We start from the raw sequence: 22,256 nt of genomic DNA on the forward strand, positions 1-22,256 counted from the left end.
GGGGGTCTTAGGCTCATCTCGTTCATGTCTCTGCAATCTCACCACACATCGCGCAAGGCTAAGGGGGAGCTGGGCAGCGGTGGGTGGGTTTGGTACCCTGAGTTCAGAGAGAGGAGGGGCATTCCCTTTGAGGGCTTCTCTGCCAGGAAACTTCAGTAAGGTATAAAAATGCTGCTTCGTGTTTTTATTCTTGCCCCTGTGAGAAGGAAGCGCGATGTCAAGTTTATAAGAGCCAGTGGCATGCAACGAAAATAACACTGAAAGCGGTTTTTGAAGACCTAGATTCAAATTCCTTTGGGGCCACTCATTCTTTCCATAAGCTGGGGCCAGTCACCTCTCCCTGCTGGACCGCTGATTTGTTTGCGGAGTGAGGGGTTGGACTGTATGATTGCTAAGGTTCTTTGCAGCTCTGTGGGATTAAATATTAACCCAGTTAAAGATAAAAATCAGATCACCTCCTCTTTCTCTCTTTTTTTGAGGCATAAGAGGACTATGAAACCCAAGTACGTAGCTCTAGAGCAGCAGTTCTCAGCCAGAGGCGATTTTACCCCCCAGGGGACATGGGACAGCATCTGGAGACGTTGCCTCTGCTGGGGAAAGAGGGCTTGCCACTGGCATCTGGTGTCCAGAGGCCATGGGTGCTGCTAAACAGCCCATCGTGCATAGGACAGTTCCCCACAACAAAGAATTACCGGCCCAGAAGGCCAGGTGCCGGGGTTGAAACCCTGCTCTAGACGAAGGCAGTAAGTGGTCTGCACAGCACCCTCGATGCCGTGGTCTCCCAGACCGCCATGCTTACGGCCTTTTCTTCCTGAATGTCATTCGTTTTCTCTGCCACGGCCCCTTAAATATGTTGCCCTTTCTTTAGCTATTGTTTTTATTTTTCTTCCGGGAATATATTTCCTTTTCTAATCTGGCTTTTCTCTCGTTCCAAAAACTTACTATTTTTCTTCCTGATTTGTACCCCCTGATTTCCCACCCCTTCTCCCTACCGGGTGAGCCACACCCACTGGAATGCAACCCCTCCTCAGTGCTTTTCTCCTGCCGACTTCTCTGTCCCTTCCCCACGTGGTGTCTGCCGGCCCCTGGTTCACAGTGGGCAGCCACAGCGAGGGCATAGCAGAGGTCCTGGTGGCAGGACAGGATTCTGCCCCTTCCAGGGCTTCAGCATTGACCATGGAAAGAGGCACTGGCCCTGGCAGTGATACCCACTGTGCCCAGAACATGGCATTCAAGCTGGTGAGGGAGGTGGCCAAAGCATAGCTATCCTGGAGGAATGTGTCCAAAGGAAGCTGGCAGTTCCCTCGTTGCAGCCACTAGGGTCTGGATTTCCCCCAGGGGTTCCTGCATTTCATGGGACCATTTTTCTATACAATTTTTATATTTTTAACAGACCTTTCCTATAAATTGATTTTGAGGTCAATCAAAAATGTTTTGTCCTAACACGTATCCCAACTTTTGGTCCAGAAACTGGGCTCTCTGCCCCCTGGGAAAGTGACATCTCCATGAAAGAGGGTGGCTGGGTGCAAAGAGCTCGCGGCTGGAAGGCGGGAGGGGAAAGGAACCGAGGCTGGAGACGCAGGAACTGAGGCTGGAGACGCACTCGCTTATTGTAGGGCTGCCTCGCGGTCACTGGCGCAGTGTTTGGAGAGCAGCCGTGCGCAGAGCGTGCCTCAGGCCAACCAGACACGCAGGGACCCTGGCTGCGGTTCCTGCGAGCTGCTTCACCGCCTCAGCACGTCTTTCTTGTGTTTCTCTCCAGCGACAGTTGGGCAAGAACATCAAGTTTGGGCAGCCGCCGCCCAGTGCCACCCCTATGAAGAGGGCAGACAGCGGGGAGGCCAGCCTAGAAGGGGACCCGCTCCTGGCCAGTCCCATGGAACCTGTGACTCAGCAGGACCTCATCCTCCCAGACGCCGAGAACAAAGTGAGGCTCCGCCGGGCAAGGACGCGACTGCTAATAACCCGGGAGGCCGTTGGGCAGTGGACAGGGGCAGCCGATGACCCTGGGGTCTGCAGGGCAGGGGGAAGGGGGAGAGGCTTTTCTGTTGAGTGGCCCAGGGAGAGGACTTCGTGGGCAGGTGCCTTCATCTGGGGCGGGGGGGAGAGCTGGGCCATGCCCTTTGCACGTGCTCTTCCCAGGGTCTTCCACGTGCTCCTTGAGACTCAGGTCTGGGAAGCCAAGCTGTGCTGTCTCCTCTGCGCCTTTGCTGTGCGGCCTCAGCACTTCCTACCCGGCCGAAGCCCTTCAGTGTCTACATCCGCCTAATAGTTTTCTCTCCGTCTCTGAACATTGAGTTCCTCGAGGACAAAACTGCATCTTACACATCTCTGTCTCCCCAGTAATCGTTTGTTGGATTGAACTAATTTAAAGGGAAATAAGACAAGAAAGAAGTAGGTCAACAAGACAGCACATCTCAACCAGACCAGCTACTGAGTGAAGGGTACTGAGTGTGGAAAGTGCCACGGGTCCAGCGCTGCCCTCTCTGAATTTGTTGGGTTTTTTGTTGTTGTTAATCCTCATCTAAGGATATTTTTTTCCATTGATTTTTTTTTTAGAGTGGAAGGAAGGGGGAGAGACAGAGAGAGAGAGAGAGAGAGAGGGAGAGAGAGAGAAAGAAACATCGATGTGAGAGAGACAATGATTGATTGCCTCCCACACACACCTCAACCCGCCTGGGGATTGAGCCTACAACTAAGGTACATGCTCTTGACCAGAATGGAACGCTCAACCCTTCAATCCTCGGGCTGACACTCTAACCCAGCCGTGGGCAAACTACGGCCCGCGGGCCAGATCCGGCCCGTTTGAAATGAATAAAACTATTGAAAAAAAAGACCGTACCCTTTTATGTAATGATGTTTACTTTGAATTTATATTAGTTCACACAAACACTCCATCCATGCTTTTGTTCCGGCCCTCCGGTCCAGTTTAAGAACCCATTGTGGCCCTCGAGTCAAAAAGTTTGCCCACCCCCTGCTCTAACCACTGAGCCAGGCCAGCTAGGGCTAAATTTGGTCTTTTGACACTGAAAAAACTAGGGTGAGCATAACCTGAAACGCGAGGCCTTCCAGCAGCAGAAGGGATACCCTCAGGCCTCTTTTGGAAGGAGGAGCTCCTGGAGTGAGGAGTTCTCCAGGCAAAGCTCCAAGTCTTCCTGCCTGGGAGCATCCTTGCACTGTGCCTCCAAGGTGCCCGGGTGAGGCTGAGTGTTACTAAAATGGGCATCCCTCCCACCAAGCAGTCCTGCTTGTTGTCCTGCTTAGGCTAACATGGCCTAAGGATAGGAAGAAAGACGAGCAACTTGCAGGGCAAAGTGCGGAAGGAAAGAAAAGGATGCCCCTGCCTGTTGCCTCTGCCTGGGCCTTCCCTGATGGCTCCTGGCACTCCCACCTGTAGGTGGTGGGTGACGCAGGGATGGGCCCATTCCTCCCCCTGTGGCCAGAGGTGCCCTCTGCAGCCTCCAGGGCAGCAGCCGTCAGCCTCCAGGCAGGGGTTTCCCAAAGACACCCAGGGCCTCACTGTCACTGACAACCTGAGACATGCAAGGTGCTGGCGCCTGGGGGGAGGGAATGTCATTTGTTCAGCCAGCTTTCTGTCCCAGCTGTGGTATCAGAGGTGAACAAGATTAGACAGGGGGCTGCCCTGGTAGTTTATGTTGTAATGAGAGTCAGATAACATACAAGTCAACAAAGATCAATATAATAATTTGAGCCCTTGTTGGTTCGGCTCAGTGGATAGAGCATCAGCCTACGGACCGAAGGGTCCCGGGTTCAATTCCGGTCAAGGGCATGTACCTCAGTTGCAGGCTCCTCTCTGGCCCAGAACCTGGTCAGGGTGCGTGCAGGAGGCAACCAATCGATGTTTCTCTCACATTGATATTTCTCTCCGTCTTCCCCTCTCTCTTCCATTCTCTCTAAAAATCAATGGAAAAATATCCTCAGGTGAGGATTTAAAAAAAAACACAAAACTTATCAATGAAATTGTTTTATTTATATATATAAAATTTCAGATCAAGAAAAATTGAAATAAAATACGTGATGGAAAAGTGAGTGACTTGTTGAAAGATCAGTGCTGCCCAGAGCAAACCAGGAGGTGGGCGTGCTCTAGGCAGAGGGAGCAGCTGAGGCCCAGAGAAGGGGCTGAGCTTGTCCTGAGGAGGAGGTCAGGGTGGCCCCTGGGCTCTGGGGGGCCATGGAGGGGAGCACGTGGTTCAGGGGCCGGATCCTGCAGACCACGGGAAATGGGTGAACTCTACTCTAAAGTAGGAAGTCTCTGAGTAATTTGGAGCAGGGAAGTGACATAATCTGATTTGTGTTTCCTAAAGATGCTTCTAAGTGTGGTGCAGAAAACAGACTGAGGTAGGGCAGGCTGGCAGGACCGCTCTGGAAGGGACAGTAGACCCTTCTGTAAATATTGGCGATACCAGATAGAAGGTGTGGCGGGCCACCAGGAAGGTGCCGGTGCCGGACCTGAGGGTGTTCCCAGGGCAGGCCCACGCCACGGTTGGGAATCTCCAGCCATTTCCTTTTCCTTCCTTCTTTCCTGAGTTGTTTCTCCTCCTCTGGTCATTCACCTTCTCGGCTCAGCCCTTTGGGTGTGGCATTGGTAGGGCCTCTTTCCTTCTCAGAGAGAAGCGGGGGAGGCTTAGCAGGTGAAGGAGGCAGCCAGCAAAGCCAAAGCTCTGAGGTCGGAGCCCTGCCTCCCAGGTACCGTGGCTGTAGGGCAGCCCCCGGATCCTCCCAGCTGCGGGAAACACCAGGGACTGAGGTTGGAGACAGCCCAGCTGGTATCGTGTTGGACTCAGAGGAGGGGAGGGCACACTGTGGGCCCCAGGAGTCCTGTGGAGTCTGGACATTAGCAAAGTGCCCACCGTGACCCCTGCCAGCTCTTTGAAGGCAGCTGCGCCCTGTGTGGAGGAGGGGGCGGCCCTTCCAAGCACAGACCGTGTCTGGTTAGCTGCCCAAAGCTTCCTGTTCTGGCGTGTGACTCAAGCACTCTCTTTACGTTTCAGTCTAGTGACACGCCAAGTTCTCCGAGTCCTCCGAATCCGCCGGGAGCCAGAAGTGAGATGGAAGAGAAGGTAACATGATTTGAACTTACATAGTTAATTTTCCCCCCCTTTCCTCCCCCCACAATCTTCTGCCTCATTTTCTCATTCATCAATGCTGCCTTCATCCATTACTTTAAATTTCTTTCAACTGCAACCAGTGGTAGATACTGGAGCGTCTGTTTCCATGGCGATGCAGTTGCTGGAGCTGAATCCTGCTCTGAAAAACAGCCACCTGCCCAGCATGCCTGCGTTTGGATCCCTAGGCGTTGGTAGTCTGCCTAAATGTGTGATGTACTTTAAGACTCTGCTAAGTTGTTGAAAAAGACACTCCTGAAGGTACCCAAGTCTCTAAGGAAAAAAGTCTCCTATTTGGAGATGGTTTTTAACCTTTCTGTGTGCCATTGAAAGCTGGGCCTCCACCTGCAGGAGTCCAGGGAGCCCTGGGGAGCCTCTTCTGTAGAGGCCAGTCCACTCTCATGAGGACGGTTCACCCACGCAGGGTGCGGGTGCCCTCCCGGGGCCTGGCAGCACAGTGAGAGGAGTATGTCCCGGGTTTTCTGAAGGAGACGGCCCAAGACAACGCCACCACCCAGACAGTGAAGAGGCCCACCTGGCATAACTAGAAACAAAACTTAGCATTTAAATCTCAGCTTCTAGCCCTAGCCAGTTTGGCTCAGTGGATAGAGTGTCAACCTGTGTACCAAAGGATCCTGGGTTTGATTCTGGTCAAGGGCACGTACCCTGGTTGCAGGCTCCTCCCCAGCCCGGGCCCTGGTTGGGGCATGTGCAGGAGGCAACATGTGTTTCTCTCACATTGATGTTTCTGTCTGTCTTTCCCGCTCTCTTCCACTCTCTCTAAAAGATCAATGGGAAAATATCCTTGGGTGAGGATTGACAAACAAAAAAACGAACAAAACAAAACAAAAAAAATCTCGCCTCTAGTGCTAACCTATGTCTTCAGTCTGTCACATTTCATTTGAACTCCTTGCACTCACATACCTATTAGGTTATGGAAATAAATGTTTAATTCATCTCTTTTCTTTTTTAAAAAAATATATTTTTTTATTGATTTCAGAGAGGAAGGGAGAGGGAGAGAGAATCAGAAACATCAATGAGAGAGAATCACTGATCGGCTGCCTCCTGCACGCCCCCCACTGGGGATCAAGCTCGGCACCAGGGCATGTGCCCTGACCAGAATCGAACCGTAACCTCCTGGTTTATAGGTAGATGCTCAACCACTCAGCCACGCCGGTTGGGCTAATTCATCTCTTGGCAGCAGTAGTTCAGGATATGATATGTATTATAAAGATAACTATAAATAAATAAGAGCTAGGGGACCCAAGGCTGGAACTATTTTTCTTTACGTCTGTGCTCTTTGTCATACGTTATTTACTGAGCATCCCTTTTGCTCGTGGAGCTAGCTTGGTGCCTCAGCTCTCATGTGTAAATATGGAAGGTGACTGCAAAAAGCAAAACCCTTGGCTAAACCTCACTGACGTTGCACTTAAGAGCTGGGTCACAGTCAGGGGCATCGTGGCCTCTTTTGCTCTCTGTGCCTGAGAGCTGCTGGCTCCAACAATGGCTGTGAGTGCCTTCTGCTGCATGTTCGGGTGGTGTGTGGTGTGGCCAGGAGCCCTTCTTTGGCTGCCTACTGTGGTCTCCGGGTTCAGGCTGAGCCACAGCCTCTGACTAAATCTGTGCAGTTCATCCGTGGTACCTAAGTGATGGCGTCCGCGTTACAGACTGCACGCAAGCGGTGCCGCAACTCAGCCTTTGAAGAATTGCCCTCTCCCTGGCGTGTTCCGTGTTTCTGCTCCTCCCTTTAGCCTCTCAGGGCCCTCAGTGCTCTGCGACTTTGGAGTGATGGTGCTAACACATGTTTGTGGGTTAGAAATTTCATGCCCTAGTCAGAGATGTTATTGTTCCTTCATTCCTTGACTAAATATTTATTGAGCCCTTGCCAAATGATATTTGCTACTTGGGCATAAAGTGGGCTGATACGAAGATGAAAAAGACACCCTCCCTGCTAAGGTGGAGAGGAGGTGTGTTCATACAGGGTCAGAGGTAGTAGGAACACTCTTAGGGTAACAGTTCTTTGTCTAGAGATGAGCTTGCCCAGGGCTCAGCAAACTACAGTGAGGCCTTGACTTACGAGTGTCCCCACTAACGAGTTTTTTGAGATACCAGCTGTCTCTCTGCAGATTTTTTGCATTGAGTTGATAGAGTAATTTGAGTTAACGAGCTCCTTAACGAGCTCGGTCTCCGAACGAATTAAACTCGTAAGTCAAGGCCCCACTGTACTACTTATTTTAGACTCTGTGGCCAGAAGGTCCAACTACGAGACTCCCCGTTCCGTTCGGACAATGCCAATGGGTGTGGCTGTGTATCAGCAAAAATTTACCAAAACAGGCTGCGGGCCGGATTCAGGTTTTGTCAACCCCTCATCTAATCCACATGTTATTCAGAGTAGGAAACTTAGTCCCTGGAAGGTTAAATAACCATTACAGGCTCATGCAAATAGCACTGGCAGAGCCAGTAGTTAACATTCTGCCTTGATTCCAAGAGCATTGCTCATTTCACGGTCCCAGTGAGCCCCCTCCCTAGGCGGGGTGAGGCACAGGCACCAAAAAGTGCTTCCCTCCCCAGATTCCCTGCAGGTTGTTTTCTGATCCAGACTGATTATATATATTTTTTTTAATATATATTTTTTATTGATTTCAGAGAGGAAGAGAGAGGGAGAGAGAGATAGAAACATCAATGATGAGAGAGAATCATTGATCGGCTGCCTCCTGCATGCCCCTCACTGGGGATCGAACCCACAACCCGGGCATGTGCCCCTGACTGGAATTGAACCCAGGACTCTTCAGTCCACAGGCCGACTCTCTATCCATTGGGCAAAACCAGCCAGGGCTGATTAAATATTTTAATCTCCACCACAGGCAGCTCCAGCTAAACCTTCTCGGCCAAAAAGGCACTTCTCTTCTGCTGGCACCATCGAAAGTGTCAACCTGGATGCCATCCCCTTGGCCATCGCTCGCTTGGACAACAGTGCCGCCAAGCACAAACTGTCCGTTAAGCCAAAAAACCAGAGGGTGTCAAAGAAGCACAGGCGACTTGGACTTGCCGGGGTATGTAGAGCCCATCCTAGCTGACCAGGCAGCTGCCCTTGCTTGCTGGGCACTAATTCTCTTCTAATACTGGACTATTGGTTTTCCTGCGAGTATTCACATTAAGAACAAGGAACTTGAGAATGACAGATAAAGGGAGTAAACGTGAAGGTGTTCCTGCCACCCCCACAATCTACTCTGGGCCTGAGTTTACCTGTCTCTATACTTAGAACTGCCCCTTCTCTTTTTCTCCTTTACTCATCAAACACATTTTTATTGAGCACCTATTATGACACTGACTTAGGCCCTAGTGATAATACAGCAGAATACAAAACAGACAAAAATCCCTTCCCTTACAGAGCTCCTGGAGCTTACATTCTAGTGAACTCAAGACAACCCCTGGAGAAATGACCAAGTTGTGAGCCCAAAAGCAACCCCTCTGAGCAGTAGCAAAAGGGATTTCCTGCTGTTTAAGTGAGAAAGAAGCAAGAGGGCTCCCTTTTGCCACAGTCCGGGGGCAGGAGGTCAGTGGACGGGGCTCCCAGGGGCCACGCCAGGGCATTTAAAAGTCTGTCCCCAAACCAGGAGAGTAAGAGGGCCACCTGCATAGTGACTAGGAGAGGGATGGTTGCCTGTGTGTGTACAAGGAGAAAGCTAATTCTGTTTCCCTTGCCAACATTAGGCTCGACCAAATGAACAAGGAGGCCTTCCGAGCCAGCTGTCCCTGGACCAGAACGGACACCCTGGAGAAGACAAGCTGATGTGGCACGAAGAGGAGCCGGAGCCTCTGGACGCCGAGGAAGAGAAGAGATGCCAGGAAGAATACTGGCGAGAACTGGAGGCCAAGTGCAAGCGGCAGAAGGCGGAGGCAGCCGAGAGGAGACGCCTGGAGGAGCAGAGGCTCCGGGCCCTGGAGCAGCGGCTTTGGGAAGAGAACCGCAGGCAGGAGCTCCTGGAGGAGGAAGGAGAGGAAGAGGGAGAGGAGGGAGAACCACAGCCAGAGGCAGGGAAGAGGCAGTGCACAGAGGAAAGGCGGAGGCTGGAGGAGCAAGGTGGCCCAGCCCCAGAGTGCAGGGAGCCAGAGGAGGGCGGGCCCCAGGAAGCGGGAGAGCAGGAGCCCCCGGAGGAAGAGGCTGAGCGGCTGCAGAGCCTCGCGCACCAGGAGCTGGAGGCGCGGAGCAGACAGGAGGCGGAGAAGCGGCGGCAGGAAGCAGAGGAGAGAGAGTTGAAGGAACTCAGGAGACTGGAGGAGCTGGAGGAGCAGAGGCGGCGGGAAGCGGAGAAGCAGCGATTGGAGGAAGAGGAGAGGAAGAGGCAGGAGGAGGAGCTGAGGCTGCGGGAGGAAGAGGAGAGGAAGAGGCGGGAAGAGGAGGAACAGAGGCTGCGGGAGGAGGAGGAGGAGAGGAAGAGGCGGGAAGAGGAGGAACAGAGGCTGCGGAAGGAGGAGGAGGAGAGGAAGAGGCGGGAGGAGGAGGAACAGAGGCTGCGGGAGGAGGAGGAGGAGAGGAAGAGGCGGGAAGAGGAGGAACAGAGGCTGCGGGAGGAAGAAGAGAACCGGACGAAGGAGCTCAGAAGGCGGGAAGAGGAGGAGGCAAGGAGAAGGGAAGAGCCGAGAAAAAGGCAGGAGGAAGTGGAGGTGCAGCGGCGGCGGCGGGAAACGGAAAAGGAGCCTCAGGGAGCACGGAGAGGGGAGGAGAGCGGGCTGGGGGCGGACGACAGGAGCCCGCTTCAGACGGACTGTGCAGGGGAACCAGAGCACATGAAGCCGGAGAAGCAAAGAGAGAACGCCGAGGCAGCAAGTGCCTGCGGGAAGCAGAGTCCCGAGGCTGAGCCCCCCGGAGAGCCGCAGGCGCAGCGGGGGGATGCTCGCGGGCAGGATGGGTGTGCGGGCCCGGAAGAGAGAGGCGAAGCCCGCACACCCCCTCCCCAGAAACCAGGGGTGTGTGGGGACAGAGACCGCAGGGTGGAGGAGCTGAGGTGGCAGGAGGTGGAGGAGCGGCAGACCATGCCCCGGCCCTACACTTTCCAGGTGTCCTCGGGAGGGAAACAGATTCTCTTCCCCAAAGTCAACCTGAGCCCCATGACGCCCACGAGAGACGCGGGACTGGCCTCTGCTCCCCACCAGCCAAAGGCGCCCCGGGCCAGCCCGGCCCCCCACGCCCTGCCCTCGTCGCTGAGCATCCCCCACACGGCCATCCTGGTCACGGGGGCCCAGCTGTGCGGCCCCGCCGTCAACCTGAGCCAGATCAAGGACACGGCGTGCAAGTCTCTGCTGGGTTTGTCGGAGGAAAAGAAGCACGGGGACGCCCCCACCCTGGACCACCCACCCCGCGCCCCGGCCGACCCCCGAGCCGGCGGCGGCGGGAAGGCCCGGCCCCCCCAGGAGTCGGCGAGCAGCGCGGCTGCCCTGGCCGAGTGGGCATCCATTCGGTCCCGCATCCTGAAGAGCGCGGAGGGCGACCCGCGCGGCAAGAGAGACCAGCCCCCGCCTGGGGATGAGCCCGCGCCCCGGGGCCGCTGTGACTCCCGGGGGGCCCTCCGGAAGACCCCGCCAGGAAACGCCAAGTTCTCCATCATGCCTGCCTGGCAGAAGTTCTCGGACGGGGGCGCAGAGACCTCCAAACAGAGCGCGGGAGCTGAAAGCACGAGAAAAAGGCCCGGGCTGGGGGCCAGCGACCAGACAGCGCCCCCGCCCCTGGCTGCTGAGAGCGATGAGCCCCAGAAAGGCCCAGAGCCTGTGGGGGCGCGCCAGGAGCCAGCAGACACCACCGAGGGCTGCAAATTTGCCAAAGACCTTCCATCCTTCCTTGTTCCCAGCCCTCCGTACCCTCCGCAGAAAGCAGTGGCCCAGGCGGAGCCCGTGGCCACGTCGGGCAGTGAGACCGCCGGTGGCGCCGGAAAGCCGGACCCCGCGTTGCCAGGTGGGGAGGAAAAGGCCTCCTCACCTTTTGGGATAAAGCTGAGAAGGACCAACTACTCCTTGCGCTTCCACTGCGACCAGCAGGCAGAGCAGAAGAAGAAGAAGAGGAACAGCAGCACTGGGGACAGTGCAGAGGCGGGGCCGCCGGCACCAGCGTGCACGGCTGGAGAGAAGGCGGCAGAGGGTGCACCGGCCCTTAAGCATGGCCCATCCCTCCCCGCAGAGAGCAAGCAAGGCCCCGGCAGCTGGAAGGACTCTGCCGTAAGCCCTTCCAGCCCCCCTCCCACAGCCCAGCCTGGACCCCCACCGGTCAGCAGCCAGACCCCGGCCCCGGAGCTCACCAAGGCAGCAAACAGAATGCTGATGGCGCAGAAGCCAGCCCTGGCGCCCAAGCCCTCCGGTCAGACGCCACCGACCTCCCCGCTCTGCAAGCTGAGCAGGCCCTACCTGGTAGAGCTGCTGGCTCGGCGGCCGGGGAAGCCTGACCCGGAGCCCAGTGAGCTGTGCAAGGAGGGCCAGGAGCACCGTGAGCCTGCGCCACCCTCGCCACCACCTCCCAGGAGGGAAGAGAAGGAAGAGGCGGAAGCAGAGAGGAAAGCTGCAGCCCCACAGGAGAAGCCTTCCCAAACGCCCGAGGCCGGGAGGAAAGGTACGTAGCCCTGGGTCGGAAAACTGCCTCTGTCCAGCTGGTTGTCCACGTCACAGCTAAAGCCAGGCTGCCCAAGGCTGGAAGTAGCCAGTGGAGCTCCAGTGGCAGCAGTTCCCCTCATGAGAAGCCCGTTTGCCATTCCTGGAGGGAGGGAATCTCAGTGAGGCTCTTTACTTTTGTGAAGAGGAAACGTTTGTGGCCCAAAGCTTTTTGGAAAGTTTATTGAGCCACATGCTGGCTGGAAAGGGGCCGGGGGCAAGCAGTCTGAACCACCAGCAGCAACAGGGCTAGGTGGAGAAGACAAGCATGTCCCCGAGCTTTTCATGCCCTGGATGTGGGGAAGGACGAGGTGAGTGGTTTCCAAAGGCTTTCCCTTGGCTATAGATAAGGTGGAAAGGTGAAGCAGAGACGTCCTGGGATAGGTGCAGGGTTCCTAGGAGGGATTGCGGTCACACCTCATTTCTCGAACGTCTCCCATCTTGAACAATTCGATCCCCAACCAAGCTATTCACAGAAAGAAATGTCAGTTGTCGAACCAGTCTTCGGTTTTTGACCTGACAACCCCTTCATGCTGATACTTCAGCATGACATAAAGCATCTCTCAGGCAACAAACAAAGGAGAGTGCTTTCGTAGCTGGTGAAATCGGTGATTAGAACAATCTTAAAAGATAAAGAGGCCCTCAACGGTGCTGATGTTGCTAAGGGTGTGAAAGAAGCAAGGATCACAGGCAATTGAAGAGGCAGAAAAACTGTTGATTTGGATAAAGGAAAAGCAGGTGGCCAGTGACAGCATTTCCTAGGCAGTGATATATGAACAAGCAAAGATACGCTGCTTCTGACCTGAAAGACATCCCTGGAATGAATGCTGAAAGTGATTCCTTTAAGGCTAGTAGCAGGTGGTTCAATAAATGTAAGAAAAGCAGTGTTTGTTTATGGATTAAACAGTACATTAGACATGTACTGTATACAAGAAAGGTTAAAACAGGGAGTCATTTGGGGGGTCTGAAGTGGATTAAGTCTACCAGACCTGAGGCCCTGAACCTAACTGTCCCCTATACCTGGGCTCCTGAGCATTAAAGAGAAAAAACCAACATGATATAAAAAAAATGTTAGTTACATGCAAACAAGTGGTTAGAATAAGATGGAACTTGGAGACATTGTAGAAAATAGGTCTACCTTTCATCTACCTTTCATCTAGCGCCAATATTCCACCTTTGTGTGGAAATTACCTAAAAATCGGTACAGCCGTCTGGTAGTATTAATTCAGTTTACATTATTTCTTTAAAATGGGGGGAAATGATTTAGTTTTTCTAACAAATCGCTTCTCGAACAGCCTTCGGAGCTAATTAAGTTTGAGAACCGAGGTTCCACTGCATTTGCTACTTTTGGATTGGCTGTGGGACGACAGTCCGAAAGCGCATGCATAAGCAAGCTGTGGTGGCGTCTGGGCCGTCCGCCAAGCCCCTCAGATAAACGCCATCTGGAAGCTGATGCGACGTTTCAGCGTCCATTCAGGCATGGAGGCAGCCTTTTGTTTCTGCCGACAGTCATTACCTGGTGGGCCTCCCTTACATCTCTCTCCCCTTTTCTGGCCCACTGTCATTTAATGTAGGACACTCCCAAATTTTTCTCATCATTTTTCCACTCTTCTTCACCATTTTGGAAATCCGAACTGATTCTGCTGTGTATCTGGGGCTCACGCCCATTCATATTTACCGAACACAAGTTAAAGGTGCCCACAGCAATGAAATACCCCAGTGAATGAAGATGCCCTGGTCATTGGGAGGGGCAGTGAGGGTAAAGACTGGGCTTGCCTAGAGGATCGACTGCTGTCTCTGGGCAGTAGCAATACCACAGTAGGCAGGGAGGGGGCTTCCAGCAGCTCCACTGGCCTAGGGGCCTCTGCCTGAATAATTGGCTGGGTCTCAGGTTTATGCAAAATGCTCTACAACGGCACCCCCACGCCACCAGCTTGCCACTGGGAAGCCCTCCAATAAAAGAAATTGTAGAGCAGGGGTCCTCAAACTACGGCCCGCGGGCCACATGCAAATACAAATATTGTATTTGTTCCCGTTTTGTTTTTTTACTTCAAAATAAGATATGTGCAGTGTGCGTAGGAATTTGTTCATAGTTTTTTTTTTTAACTATAGTCCGGCCCTCCAACGGTCTGAGGGACAGTGAACTGGCCCCCTGTTTAAAAAGTTTGAGGACCCCTGTTGTAGAGCCACCCTCACTCCTGGCTGCCCCTCTTGGCTCTTCAGACCGGATGTTTGGGACCGCTCCCTGGCCACTTGGATTGGCTTTGGGACCCCTAAGAGCGTTTACCTGGTAGTTCTCACTTCTGTTTTGCAGAGCAGGCCAAGTGTGGCCATAGCCCAGAAGTCTCACATCTCGGAGAAATTCTCCCCTGAGGTGTTTTAGGGAGGGATTGTTTTTATTTCTTCTGTTTAATTGTTCAGGGTTAGGGTGGTTCTTGCAGAGAAAAGAGCCTGTGTCCTGAGGGGTATTGGTTGGTTGCTCACCCTGCCATCCAGTTTAACCTAGACTTGCCCTGTTTCCTGGACTGTCGACCAGCAGTTTCCAAACCATTTCTCCCTGATGGTTTCTGTCTGTCCTGACAGTGAAGAGCCCGTTTCTCAGCCTTTGGTTTTCCTTTCAGCCTCTGCACTGGGCCCCGGGGAGATAGCCACAGTGAGTACCTGGGAGCCCATTAAGAGAGGTCCCTTAGTTGGAAGCAAGCCCCGTTGGCTTTCAGAGCTAGGTATTTTAGGGGCCTTGTCTCTCAGGCAGAAGTCTTAGAATTTGGGGCACCAAATGTAGGGTCCACCCCCACCCCCTTTTCTCTCCCCAGGTTGTGAGTTGCAATGCCTGGGGGTGGGATTTATGGTGAAATTGTGTCTCAGTCTCTCCTATTCATTTGCCCAATGCAGTAGCTCTCAACCTTGGCTGCACATTAGAATCACCTGGGAATCTTTTTAAAATCCTGATTTCTGGGCCTCATCCTCCAGAAATTCTGTTTCTTTGTTATGGGGTGGGGCCACAACATTAGTAACAAAGAAACAGAATTTCTGGAGGATGAGGCCCAGAAATCAGGATTTTAAAAAGATTCCCAGGTGATTCTAATGTGCAGCCAAGGTTGAGAGCCACTGGCCCAATGTGTAGGCGTCACTCAACTAGTTTCTGGATTTTAGTCAGAGGCAGTTGTTCTGTATGTAGCTGCAGACTCAGTATGTCTGTGGGAGGTGGGGGTTCGGGACCCTATGTCACCATCCTGAACCAGAACACCAATTTTTAGTTTTTTATAATATGTTTTATTGATTTTTAGAGAGAGAGAGAAGGAGAGGGAGAGAGAGAGAGAAAGGGCAATAAGAGAGAATCATCCATCTGCTGCCACCTGCACGCCCCCTACTGGGGATCGAGCCTGCAACCCGGGCATGTTCCCTGAACCGGGATGGAGCCTCAAGCCTCTGGGTGCCTGGGTCCATGCTCAACCACTGAGCCATACCGGCCAGGCCCCCACTTTTAGTTTTCACATTAGCTTTTGCACCAGTAACTTTTGTAGTCATCAAAGCCCCTCTCACAGCCTGGCCTGCTCCAGCACACTCCGATCTTCTCCCCTAAAAAATAACGTTCCAACACTGCAGCTTTCTCTTACACTTTTCCCTTTGGTTATAATGTTCTACCAAAAGCTATTCCTGCTCCTGTTTTCTTTACCAGTATCCAGATTCTAGGCTGTCAGGCTCCACTAATTGACTTTTTCTTTATTTGGTAGAAAAGAAGCATGAAAACAAGGACCTTATGCCTTGTGAATGGTTGCTGCCTAAAGACTCTTCTGTCTGACTCTAGACCAGGGCTGACCAAATTTGTTTGACTAAACACCCCATTGGAATAAATTGCCTGGTCCTCCAATTTATTTGTTAACTGTGTCCATGTTAAAACCCCTGGAGCGCCATATATACACTTAGGGTGCAGTTCACTGAAGCAGTAGCGGATGTAAATCCATATTGCAAATTGTGGCATTATCTTTTATTTCTTTGGCCAACTTCTTGTCAGATCTGATTTCTTCATAAAGTGGCAGGCACAGCGCTTGTCAGCTCTACTGTGGCCTTATGCTTGCATTATTGGAAGTATAGTAAATCTGTGGTCTGTTTGCAGGAATTGTCCATTTCATAAAGGGTCATTTAGATCAAAGGAGATAGGACATTCATAAACTTACCTAACCGCAGAACCTCACCGTATGCTAAAAGCCAAGCCAGTGAGGACAGGATTGCTGGTTCTCGTCTGAGCACTCCCAGCTTCCCCCGGGAGTCTCTACACATGCCATTTGTTGTACCTGGCCTTCTGGTCTATGGTCTGAGTGAGAATGTCAATGCCAATCTAAACATCAAATACTAGATGCCCGGTGCACAAAAATTTGTGTACTCAGTGGGGAGTCCCTCAGCCTGGCCTGTGCCCTCTTGCAGTCTGGGACCCCTCGAGGGATAACCACCTGCTGGCTTAGGCCTGCTCCCCGGGGGATTGGGCCTAAGCTGGCAGTCAGACATCCCTCTGGTGGCCCAGGAGCCCTCGGGGGATGCCCACTTGCCATCAGGGAGCAGGTCTAAGCTGCAATCAGACATCCTTAGCGCTGCTGAGGAGGCAGGAGAGGCTCCCACCACCACCGCTGTACTGGCAGCTGTCAGCCTGGCTTGTGACTGAGCAGAGCTCCCCCTGTGTGAGCACACTGACCACCAGGGGGCAGCTCCTGCATTGAGCGTCTGTTCCCTGGTGATCAATGTGTGTCATATTGACCAGTCATTCCCAGTGGTTCTGCTGTTAGGGTCAATTTGCATATTACCCCTTTTATTATATAGGATAGAGGCCTAGTGCATGGGTGAGGGGCAGCTGGTTTGCCCTGAAGGGTGTCCAGATCAGGGTGGAGGCCCTCAGGGGTGACTGACCAGCCTGGGTGAGGGGTTGAGGGCCATTTTCAGACTGGCCACACTCCCTTCAGGGTGGGGGTCGCCGCTGGAGTGCCTGGCCATCCTGGGTGAGGGGCTGAGGGCCGTTTGCAGGCTGGCCACAGCCCGTTCAGGTTAGGGGTCCCCCTTGGGGTGCCTGGCCAGTTTGGGTGAGGGGCTGATGGCTGTTTGAAGGCTGGCCACAGCCCCTTCAGTGTGGGGGTCCCCACTGGGGTGCCTGGCCAGCCTGGGTGAGGGGCTGAGGACCGTTTTCTGGCTGGCCACAGCCCCTTCAGGGTGGGGGGTCCTGCTGGGGTGCCTGGCCAGTCTGGGTGAGGGGCTGATGGCTGTTTGCAGGCTGGCCACGGCCCCCAGCCATCCAAGTTCCCAGTGAAGGCTGGCTGGAAGCAGGTATCTGGGATTTATTTAGCTTCTATAATTGAAACTTTGTTGCCTTCAGCGGCCAGGGCAGGCAGGAAGCTTGGCTTCCTCCATCGCTGGGGCAACCAAGCCTTCTGCTTGCTCCAGCTTCTTGGCTGCCGGCCGCCATCTTGGTTGGGTTAATTTGCATATAGTCGCTCTGATTGGTTGGTGGATGTGGCTTGAGGCATAGCGAAGGTATGGTCAATTTGCATGTTTGTCTTTTATTAGATTAGAAAAGGTTGATTTCACTTTTATTTTTATATTTTTAAAGATGTATAAATAGAAATTCTAAGCTTTTCTTCCTTTACCCCCAGTGAATGGCCTTGTGCATCCCCTAGGGCACACACACCCTTTTTGTTTGAGACCACTGCTTTAGAAAGAGGTTTCTATTCCTGGGACCCAGGCCAGCGAGGACCAATACCAAGGTGAAGCCACTGGGAGGGCAGAGACTCTGAACCAATCCCGATGAGAATTAATATAGCAATGATCGCCCAACCCCCCCCCCATCCCCCCACCACCACCACACCCCCGCCGTGTTTCTCCTGTAACACTTTGATTACAGATATGTCATTCGGAAACTCCCAGCCCCTGAGCCCCTGACGGTGGGTAGAACAGATAGTAACTGGTCTTTTCTCCAAGCCCTGACCCTGGGGAGCAATGATTAGAACCCCGTAAATGCCAGGAGGTGCCTGCGTGTCTCCCCGGGACCTGAAGGAGGGAACTTAAATGGGCTGTGGCTCTGCTTGTCCACTGAGTTTAGAATGAGAGAGAATAGGTTTAAACATTGCAACAAAATAAAATTTTAATGACATATTCTGAACTCCCTGACCAAAAAGGTTATGTGATTAACAAAGAACATATCTATCTTTCAAAACCTTGAATGAAATGAGTGATTTTACTGCTTTGGAAAATTTCAAAAGTCATCCTTTGTGCTTAATTATTTACAAAGTGTTTTTATTTATAACATTTAGTTCAGCCTCACGGCATATGTAGAGGTAGACAATCTTAGCTCAATTTTACAGATGACAACACCAACGTCTGAGAAGTCTGATGACTTGTCTGCTCTCTACAGTGGTAAAGCCAGTTTGGGGAAGAGTTCTCTCCCAGGTAAAATGATCTTCCCAGTAACCTAGGACCGCCTCCAGTAACTCTCACCTGGCATTTGTAAAATGCTGTTAGCCTTGAAAAACATTTCTCATTATGTCCTCATGTTACTTCCTGGACCTTACACATATATTTGTTCAAAACAACATTGTTTAAAAATGCCATAGGATTTAGCAAAGCCTTCTTGTCTTGTTCCTTTTCTTGCAGTTCTTTTAAACCTGATCTATGATTCTCATTTTTCCCTGCATCTCTTGGATAATATTTTGGGCACAGTTCTTTTAGTCACTTTAGAAAACAATTTTTATTGTGGTCAAAGTGTGTAACATAAAATTGGCTATCTTTTCTCAGTGTACAGTTCAGTAGTCTTAAGCATATTTCACATTGTGCACAGCAAATTTTTCATCTTGCAAAACTGAAACTCTATAAGCATTAAACAACATTCAACTTTCTGTTTCTATGAATCCTTCTACTCTAGAAGCATCACATAAGTGGAATCATCTAGTATTGTCTTTTTTGGTGACTGGCTTATTTCACTTAGTACAATGTCTTCAAGGTTCATCCATATTGTAGCATATGACAGGATTTCCTTCCTTCTTAAGGCTGAATGACCTACCCTTGTGTGTATATACCACACTTGATTTATCCATTCATCTGTCCATGGACACTTAGACTGCTTGCACTTCTTGGCTCGTTTGACTAGTGCTGCTATGACCATGGGTGTGCAAACATCCCATGTACTTTTGGATAAAAGCCCAGAAATGGAATTGCTGGGTTCTGTGGTAGTTCTATTTTTAATTTTTTTCAGAACTACCCTGTTTTCCACACCAGCTGTACCATTTTACATTCCCACCAACAGTGCACAGAATTCTAATTTTCCACATCCTCGCCAACACTTGTTATTTTCTGTTTGTTTTTTTTTACAGTAGCCATCCAAATGGGTGCGAGGTGATACCCTCATTGTGGTTTTGATTGCATTTCCCTAATAATTAGTGATATTGAGCATCTTTCTATATGCTTGTTGGTCATTTGTATGTCTTCTTAAGAGAAATGTCTATTCCAGTCCTTTGTTCATTTTTAATTGGGTATTTTGTTTTTTGTTGTTAAACGGTCAGAGTTCTTCCTATAGTTTCTGTCACTTTTTGAAAAGAAAAAGTCCCCTAGGCACTTGCAGTAACAACAGTCTCATGTTAGTAATTAATATGTCCCCTCCAGTGTCCTAATCAGAACTCCAAACACTATTTCAAATTAAAGTGTTTCCCTTCTTAGAGGAGTTAAGTAGCTTTCCTAAGGTCACAAAAGGTCAAACCCAGGTCAGCTATCACCCATCTGTGAAGTGTGTTTACCCCAGTTGCATAGGCAAGACAGTCAATGTAAGAGAAACACAGACTGGAAGCCGGAAGCCCTCGGTTCACAATTCAGCCTGTACACTAACTGCTGGGTGACCTCGGACACGGGACTTGGTCACTGTGGACCCCATTACTCATGTCTATCAAAGGAGGGCACTGGGCCAAAATAATGGTTCCCACTGGGTTCCTCAGAGCCCTGCTGCCCTTAGCAGCCCCCGGGGCAGAACAGTGCCCCCATTTTCCTCTTTCATACTTTGGGGTTCCACATAGGATACTGTTTGTAAGGGGGGAAAGTTTTTGCACAAATTTTGAAAAGCAGTAAATTAAAAAAGAACAACAATGAATCAAATAACCCCCTGGGTCCCTTGTGGGTCTGAGATTTTATGACACTGGAGATTTTTTTTCTATTTAGAGGGAAGAGAAAGGCTCTTGTTTCTGTTGATCAAAGATAGTACTTTCCTACCCAGTGGAGTCGCTCAGGCATGAGCACGGAGTTTTATTAGGAAGGGCCAGTTGAATGTTCAGCGGGCTGATGAATACGTCAACACAAGTTTTAGGGGGTGAGGTACTGAGGTATGAGAACAGTTCATTTCACTGAAAGCTGGCTTTTGTCTTTACTAATTCTGGTCACAGTTCAAAGGTGTGTGTTGCAGGGGAGGGAGTCCCACACCACCAGCAATTCTCAGACACCAGCTGGTGTCTTACAATTCAACTCAAGATGGTGTTCTATTCTACAGGTTAAGGGCTTAGTCCCATAAGACTGTACCTTCAGATCCAGGTGCTTCTGACTGGTTAAAATCAGAGGTTCCCAGGAACCCCCTCCTTGGGTTTGATTAATATTCTCGAGTGGCTCATGGAACTGAACTCAGAGAAACATTTGACTTACTAGATCACTGGTTTGTTATAAAAGGATAGAACTCGGGAACAGCCAGGTGGAAGAGATGCATACAAGGATACAAGGTATGGGGAAAGGGCGGGGAGGTCCCATGCTCTCTGGGTGGCCAACCTCCCAGCACTTCCACCTCATCACCAACCCAGAGCTCTCCAAACCCTGACCTTTGGGGTTTTTTGGAGACTTCATTACACAGGTATGATTGGTTTTATCTTTGGCAATTGATTCAACCTCCAGGCTTCCCCCCTCCGAGGAGGTTGGGGGGTGAGATTGTAAGTTCTAATCTTCTGATCGCTCAGTTAGTTCACCCAGCAACCAGCCAACCACCCCCCCTCCTTAAGTGTGGTCCCAAAGTAGCCTCATTCACATAACATGAGACACCTTTACGTTCTCATCACTTAACTCTGTGCCAGAAACAGGACAAAGACCAAATATGTATTTCTTATTATAAATCACAATATCAGTCATTTTTTCCCCCACAGAAAAGCCGGTGCTTCAGAGCAGACACTCTTTAGATGGCTCCAAACTTGTGGAGAAAGTTGAAACCGCGCAGCCACTGTGGATAACGTTAGCCCTGCAAAAGCAGAAGGGGTTTCGGGAGCAGCAAGCGACTCGAGAGGAGAGGAAGCAAGCGAGGGAGGCCAAACAGGCAGAAAAGCTCTCCAAAGACAACGTGAGTAGCCTGGTCTTCAGCTTTAACCTTGCCTTTCTGAGCTTGGCTCTTTCATGGCTGCAAGGACTTACAAAAGGAAAAGGAAGCCCAGCCAGTGTGGCTCAGTGGTTGAATGTCCACCTATGAACCAGGAGGTCAGGGTTCGAGTCCCAGTCGGGACACATGCCAGGGTTTCAGGCTCGATCCCCAGTAAGGGGCAGCTGATTCTCATCACTGATGTTTCTTTCTCTCTCTCCCTCTCCATTCCTCTCTGAAAGCAATTTTAAAAATTTTTTTTGAAAAAAAGGCTAACTGGGAGTGGTGTAGAATATCTAGAAAGAATAGAGCAATAAACAAATTAACCACCATTAGACAGGAAAGCACTTTCAGTCAGAAATTTTATTCAGTCCCCTTATGCTATTAGGGTAACTTGATTTGGCAGAATTCACAATGTAATTAGTAGGAACAATCCACACACACGACAGTTACGTGAGGAATATGAAGATGATTGTATGGGAGCAGGGCTTTGGGAGGAAATCATTCTCTCTCTGTGACCCTGCTCTTACAGTTAACTTGACGGGGCTCTTCGAGGAAAGTTGCGTTCCCTCTTGGGGACATTTGTACTGAGCTCCTTCATGATCGGGGCCAGGGCTGGAGACACGTTGCTCCCAAGTGCACTCCCGCTGCTCCTTTGGGAACAGAGGCTGGTGCTGACCGGCGGAACCCCCAGGCCCTGCACTGTGCGCCTTTGCATGTACTTAGGTTGGAAACATACTTTTCCTGACTTTCTCTGCCCACCCAGGTCAGTGTCAGTCCACAGCCAGGAAGCAGCAGTGTCAGCAGAGCTGGATCCCTGCTCAAGTCCATGGCTCATCCAGAAGACAAGAAGCCGGAGACAGCAGGGTCCAGGCTTGAGCGCAGAGAGCAGCTGAAAAAGGCCAACACCCTTCCCACATCTGTGACAGGTAGCGAGAGCAGGACCATTTCTGTTTGACCTCAGTTACAGGTTTCCCTCCTTGGAGCATGCTTTATTTCCTCAGGTGTAATAACACCACAGGCTGTTTCACCACCTCTCTCATAAACTTAGACACTGATCATCAGCTCATCGGACAGACCACCAGAAACTGTCAGTGGTGTGATGGCCAATGTTTTAGCAATCAGTTAGGGAGCAG

The 22,256-nt window shown here is 51.3% G+C and overlaps 1 protein-coding gene across 11 annotated transcripts in view; it reads left to right on the forward strand.

Annotated features, from left to right (window-relative positions):
• Positions 1 to 22,256, forward strand: part of CRACD (capping protein inhibiting regulator of actin dynamics) — a 246,994-nt gene that overhangs the window by 219,719 nt on the left and 5,019 nt on the right. For 9 of the 11 annotated variants that reach the window (XM_036334702.1, XM_036334716.1, XM_036334733.1 and 6 more), the window contains 6 exons: positions 1,763 to 1,927; positions 5,013 to 5,081; positions 7,991 to 8,179; positions 8,841 to 11,727; positions 20,915 to 21,105; positions 21,887 to 22,049. In XM_036334702.1, the coding sequence (XP_036190595.1) occupies positions 1,763 to 1,927; positions 5,013 to 5,081; positions 7,991 to 8,179; positions 8,841 to 11,727; positions 20,915 to 21,105; positions 21,887 to 22,049 (3,664 nt within the window). The remainder of the gene's footprint in view (positions 1 to 1,762; positions 1,928 to 5,012; positions 5,082 to 7,990; positions 8,180 to 8,840; positions 11,728 to 20,914; positions 21,106 to 21,886; positions 22,050 to 22,256) is intronic. The other 2 variants (XM_036334725.1, XM_036334756.1) reach the window with 2 other exon arrangements.

The sequence above is a fragment of the Myotis myotis genome, unplaced genomic scaffold, assembly GCF_014108235.1.
Source record: "Myotis myotis isolate mMyoMyo1 unplaced genomic scaffold, mMyoMyo1.p scaffold_m19_p_1, whole genome shotgun sequence".
Lineage (NCBI taxonomy): Eukaryota > Metazoa > Chordata > Mammalia > Chiroptera > Vespertilionidae > Myotis > Myotis myotis.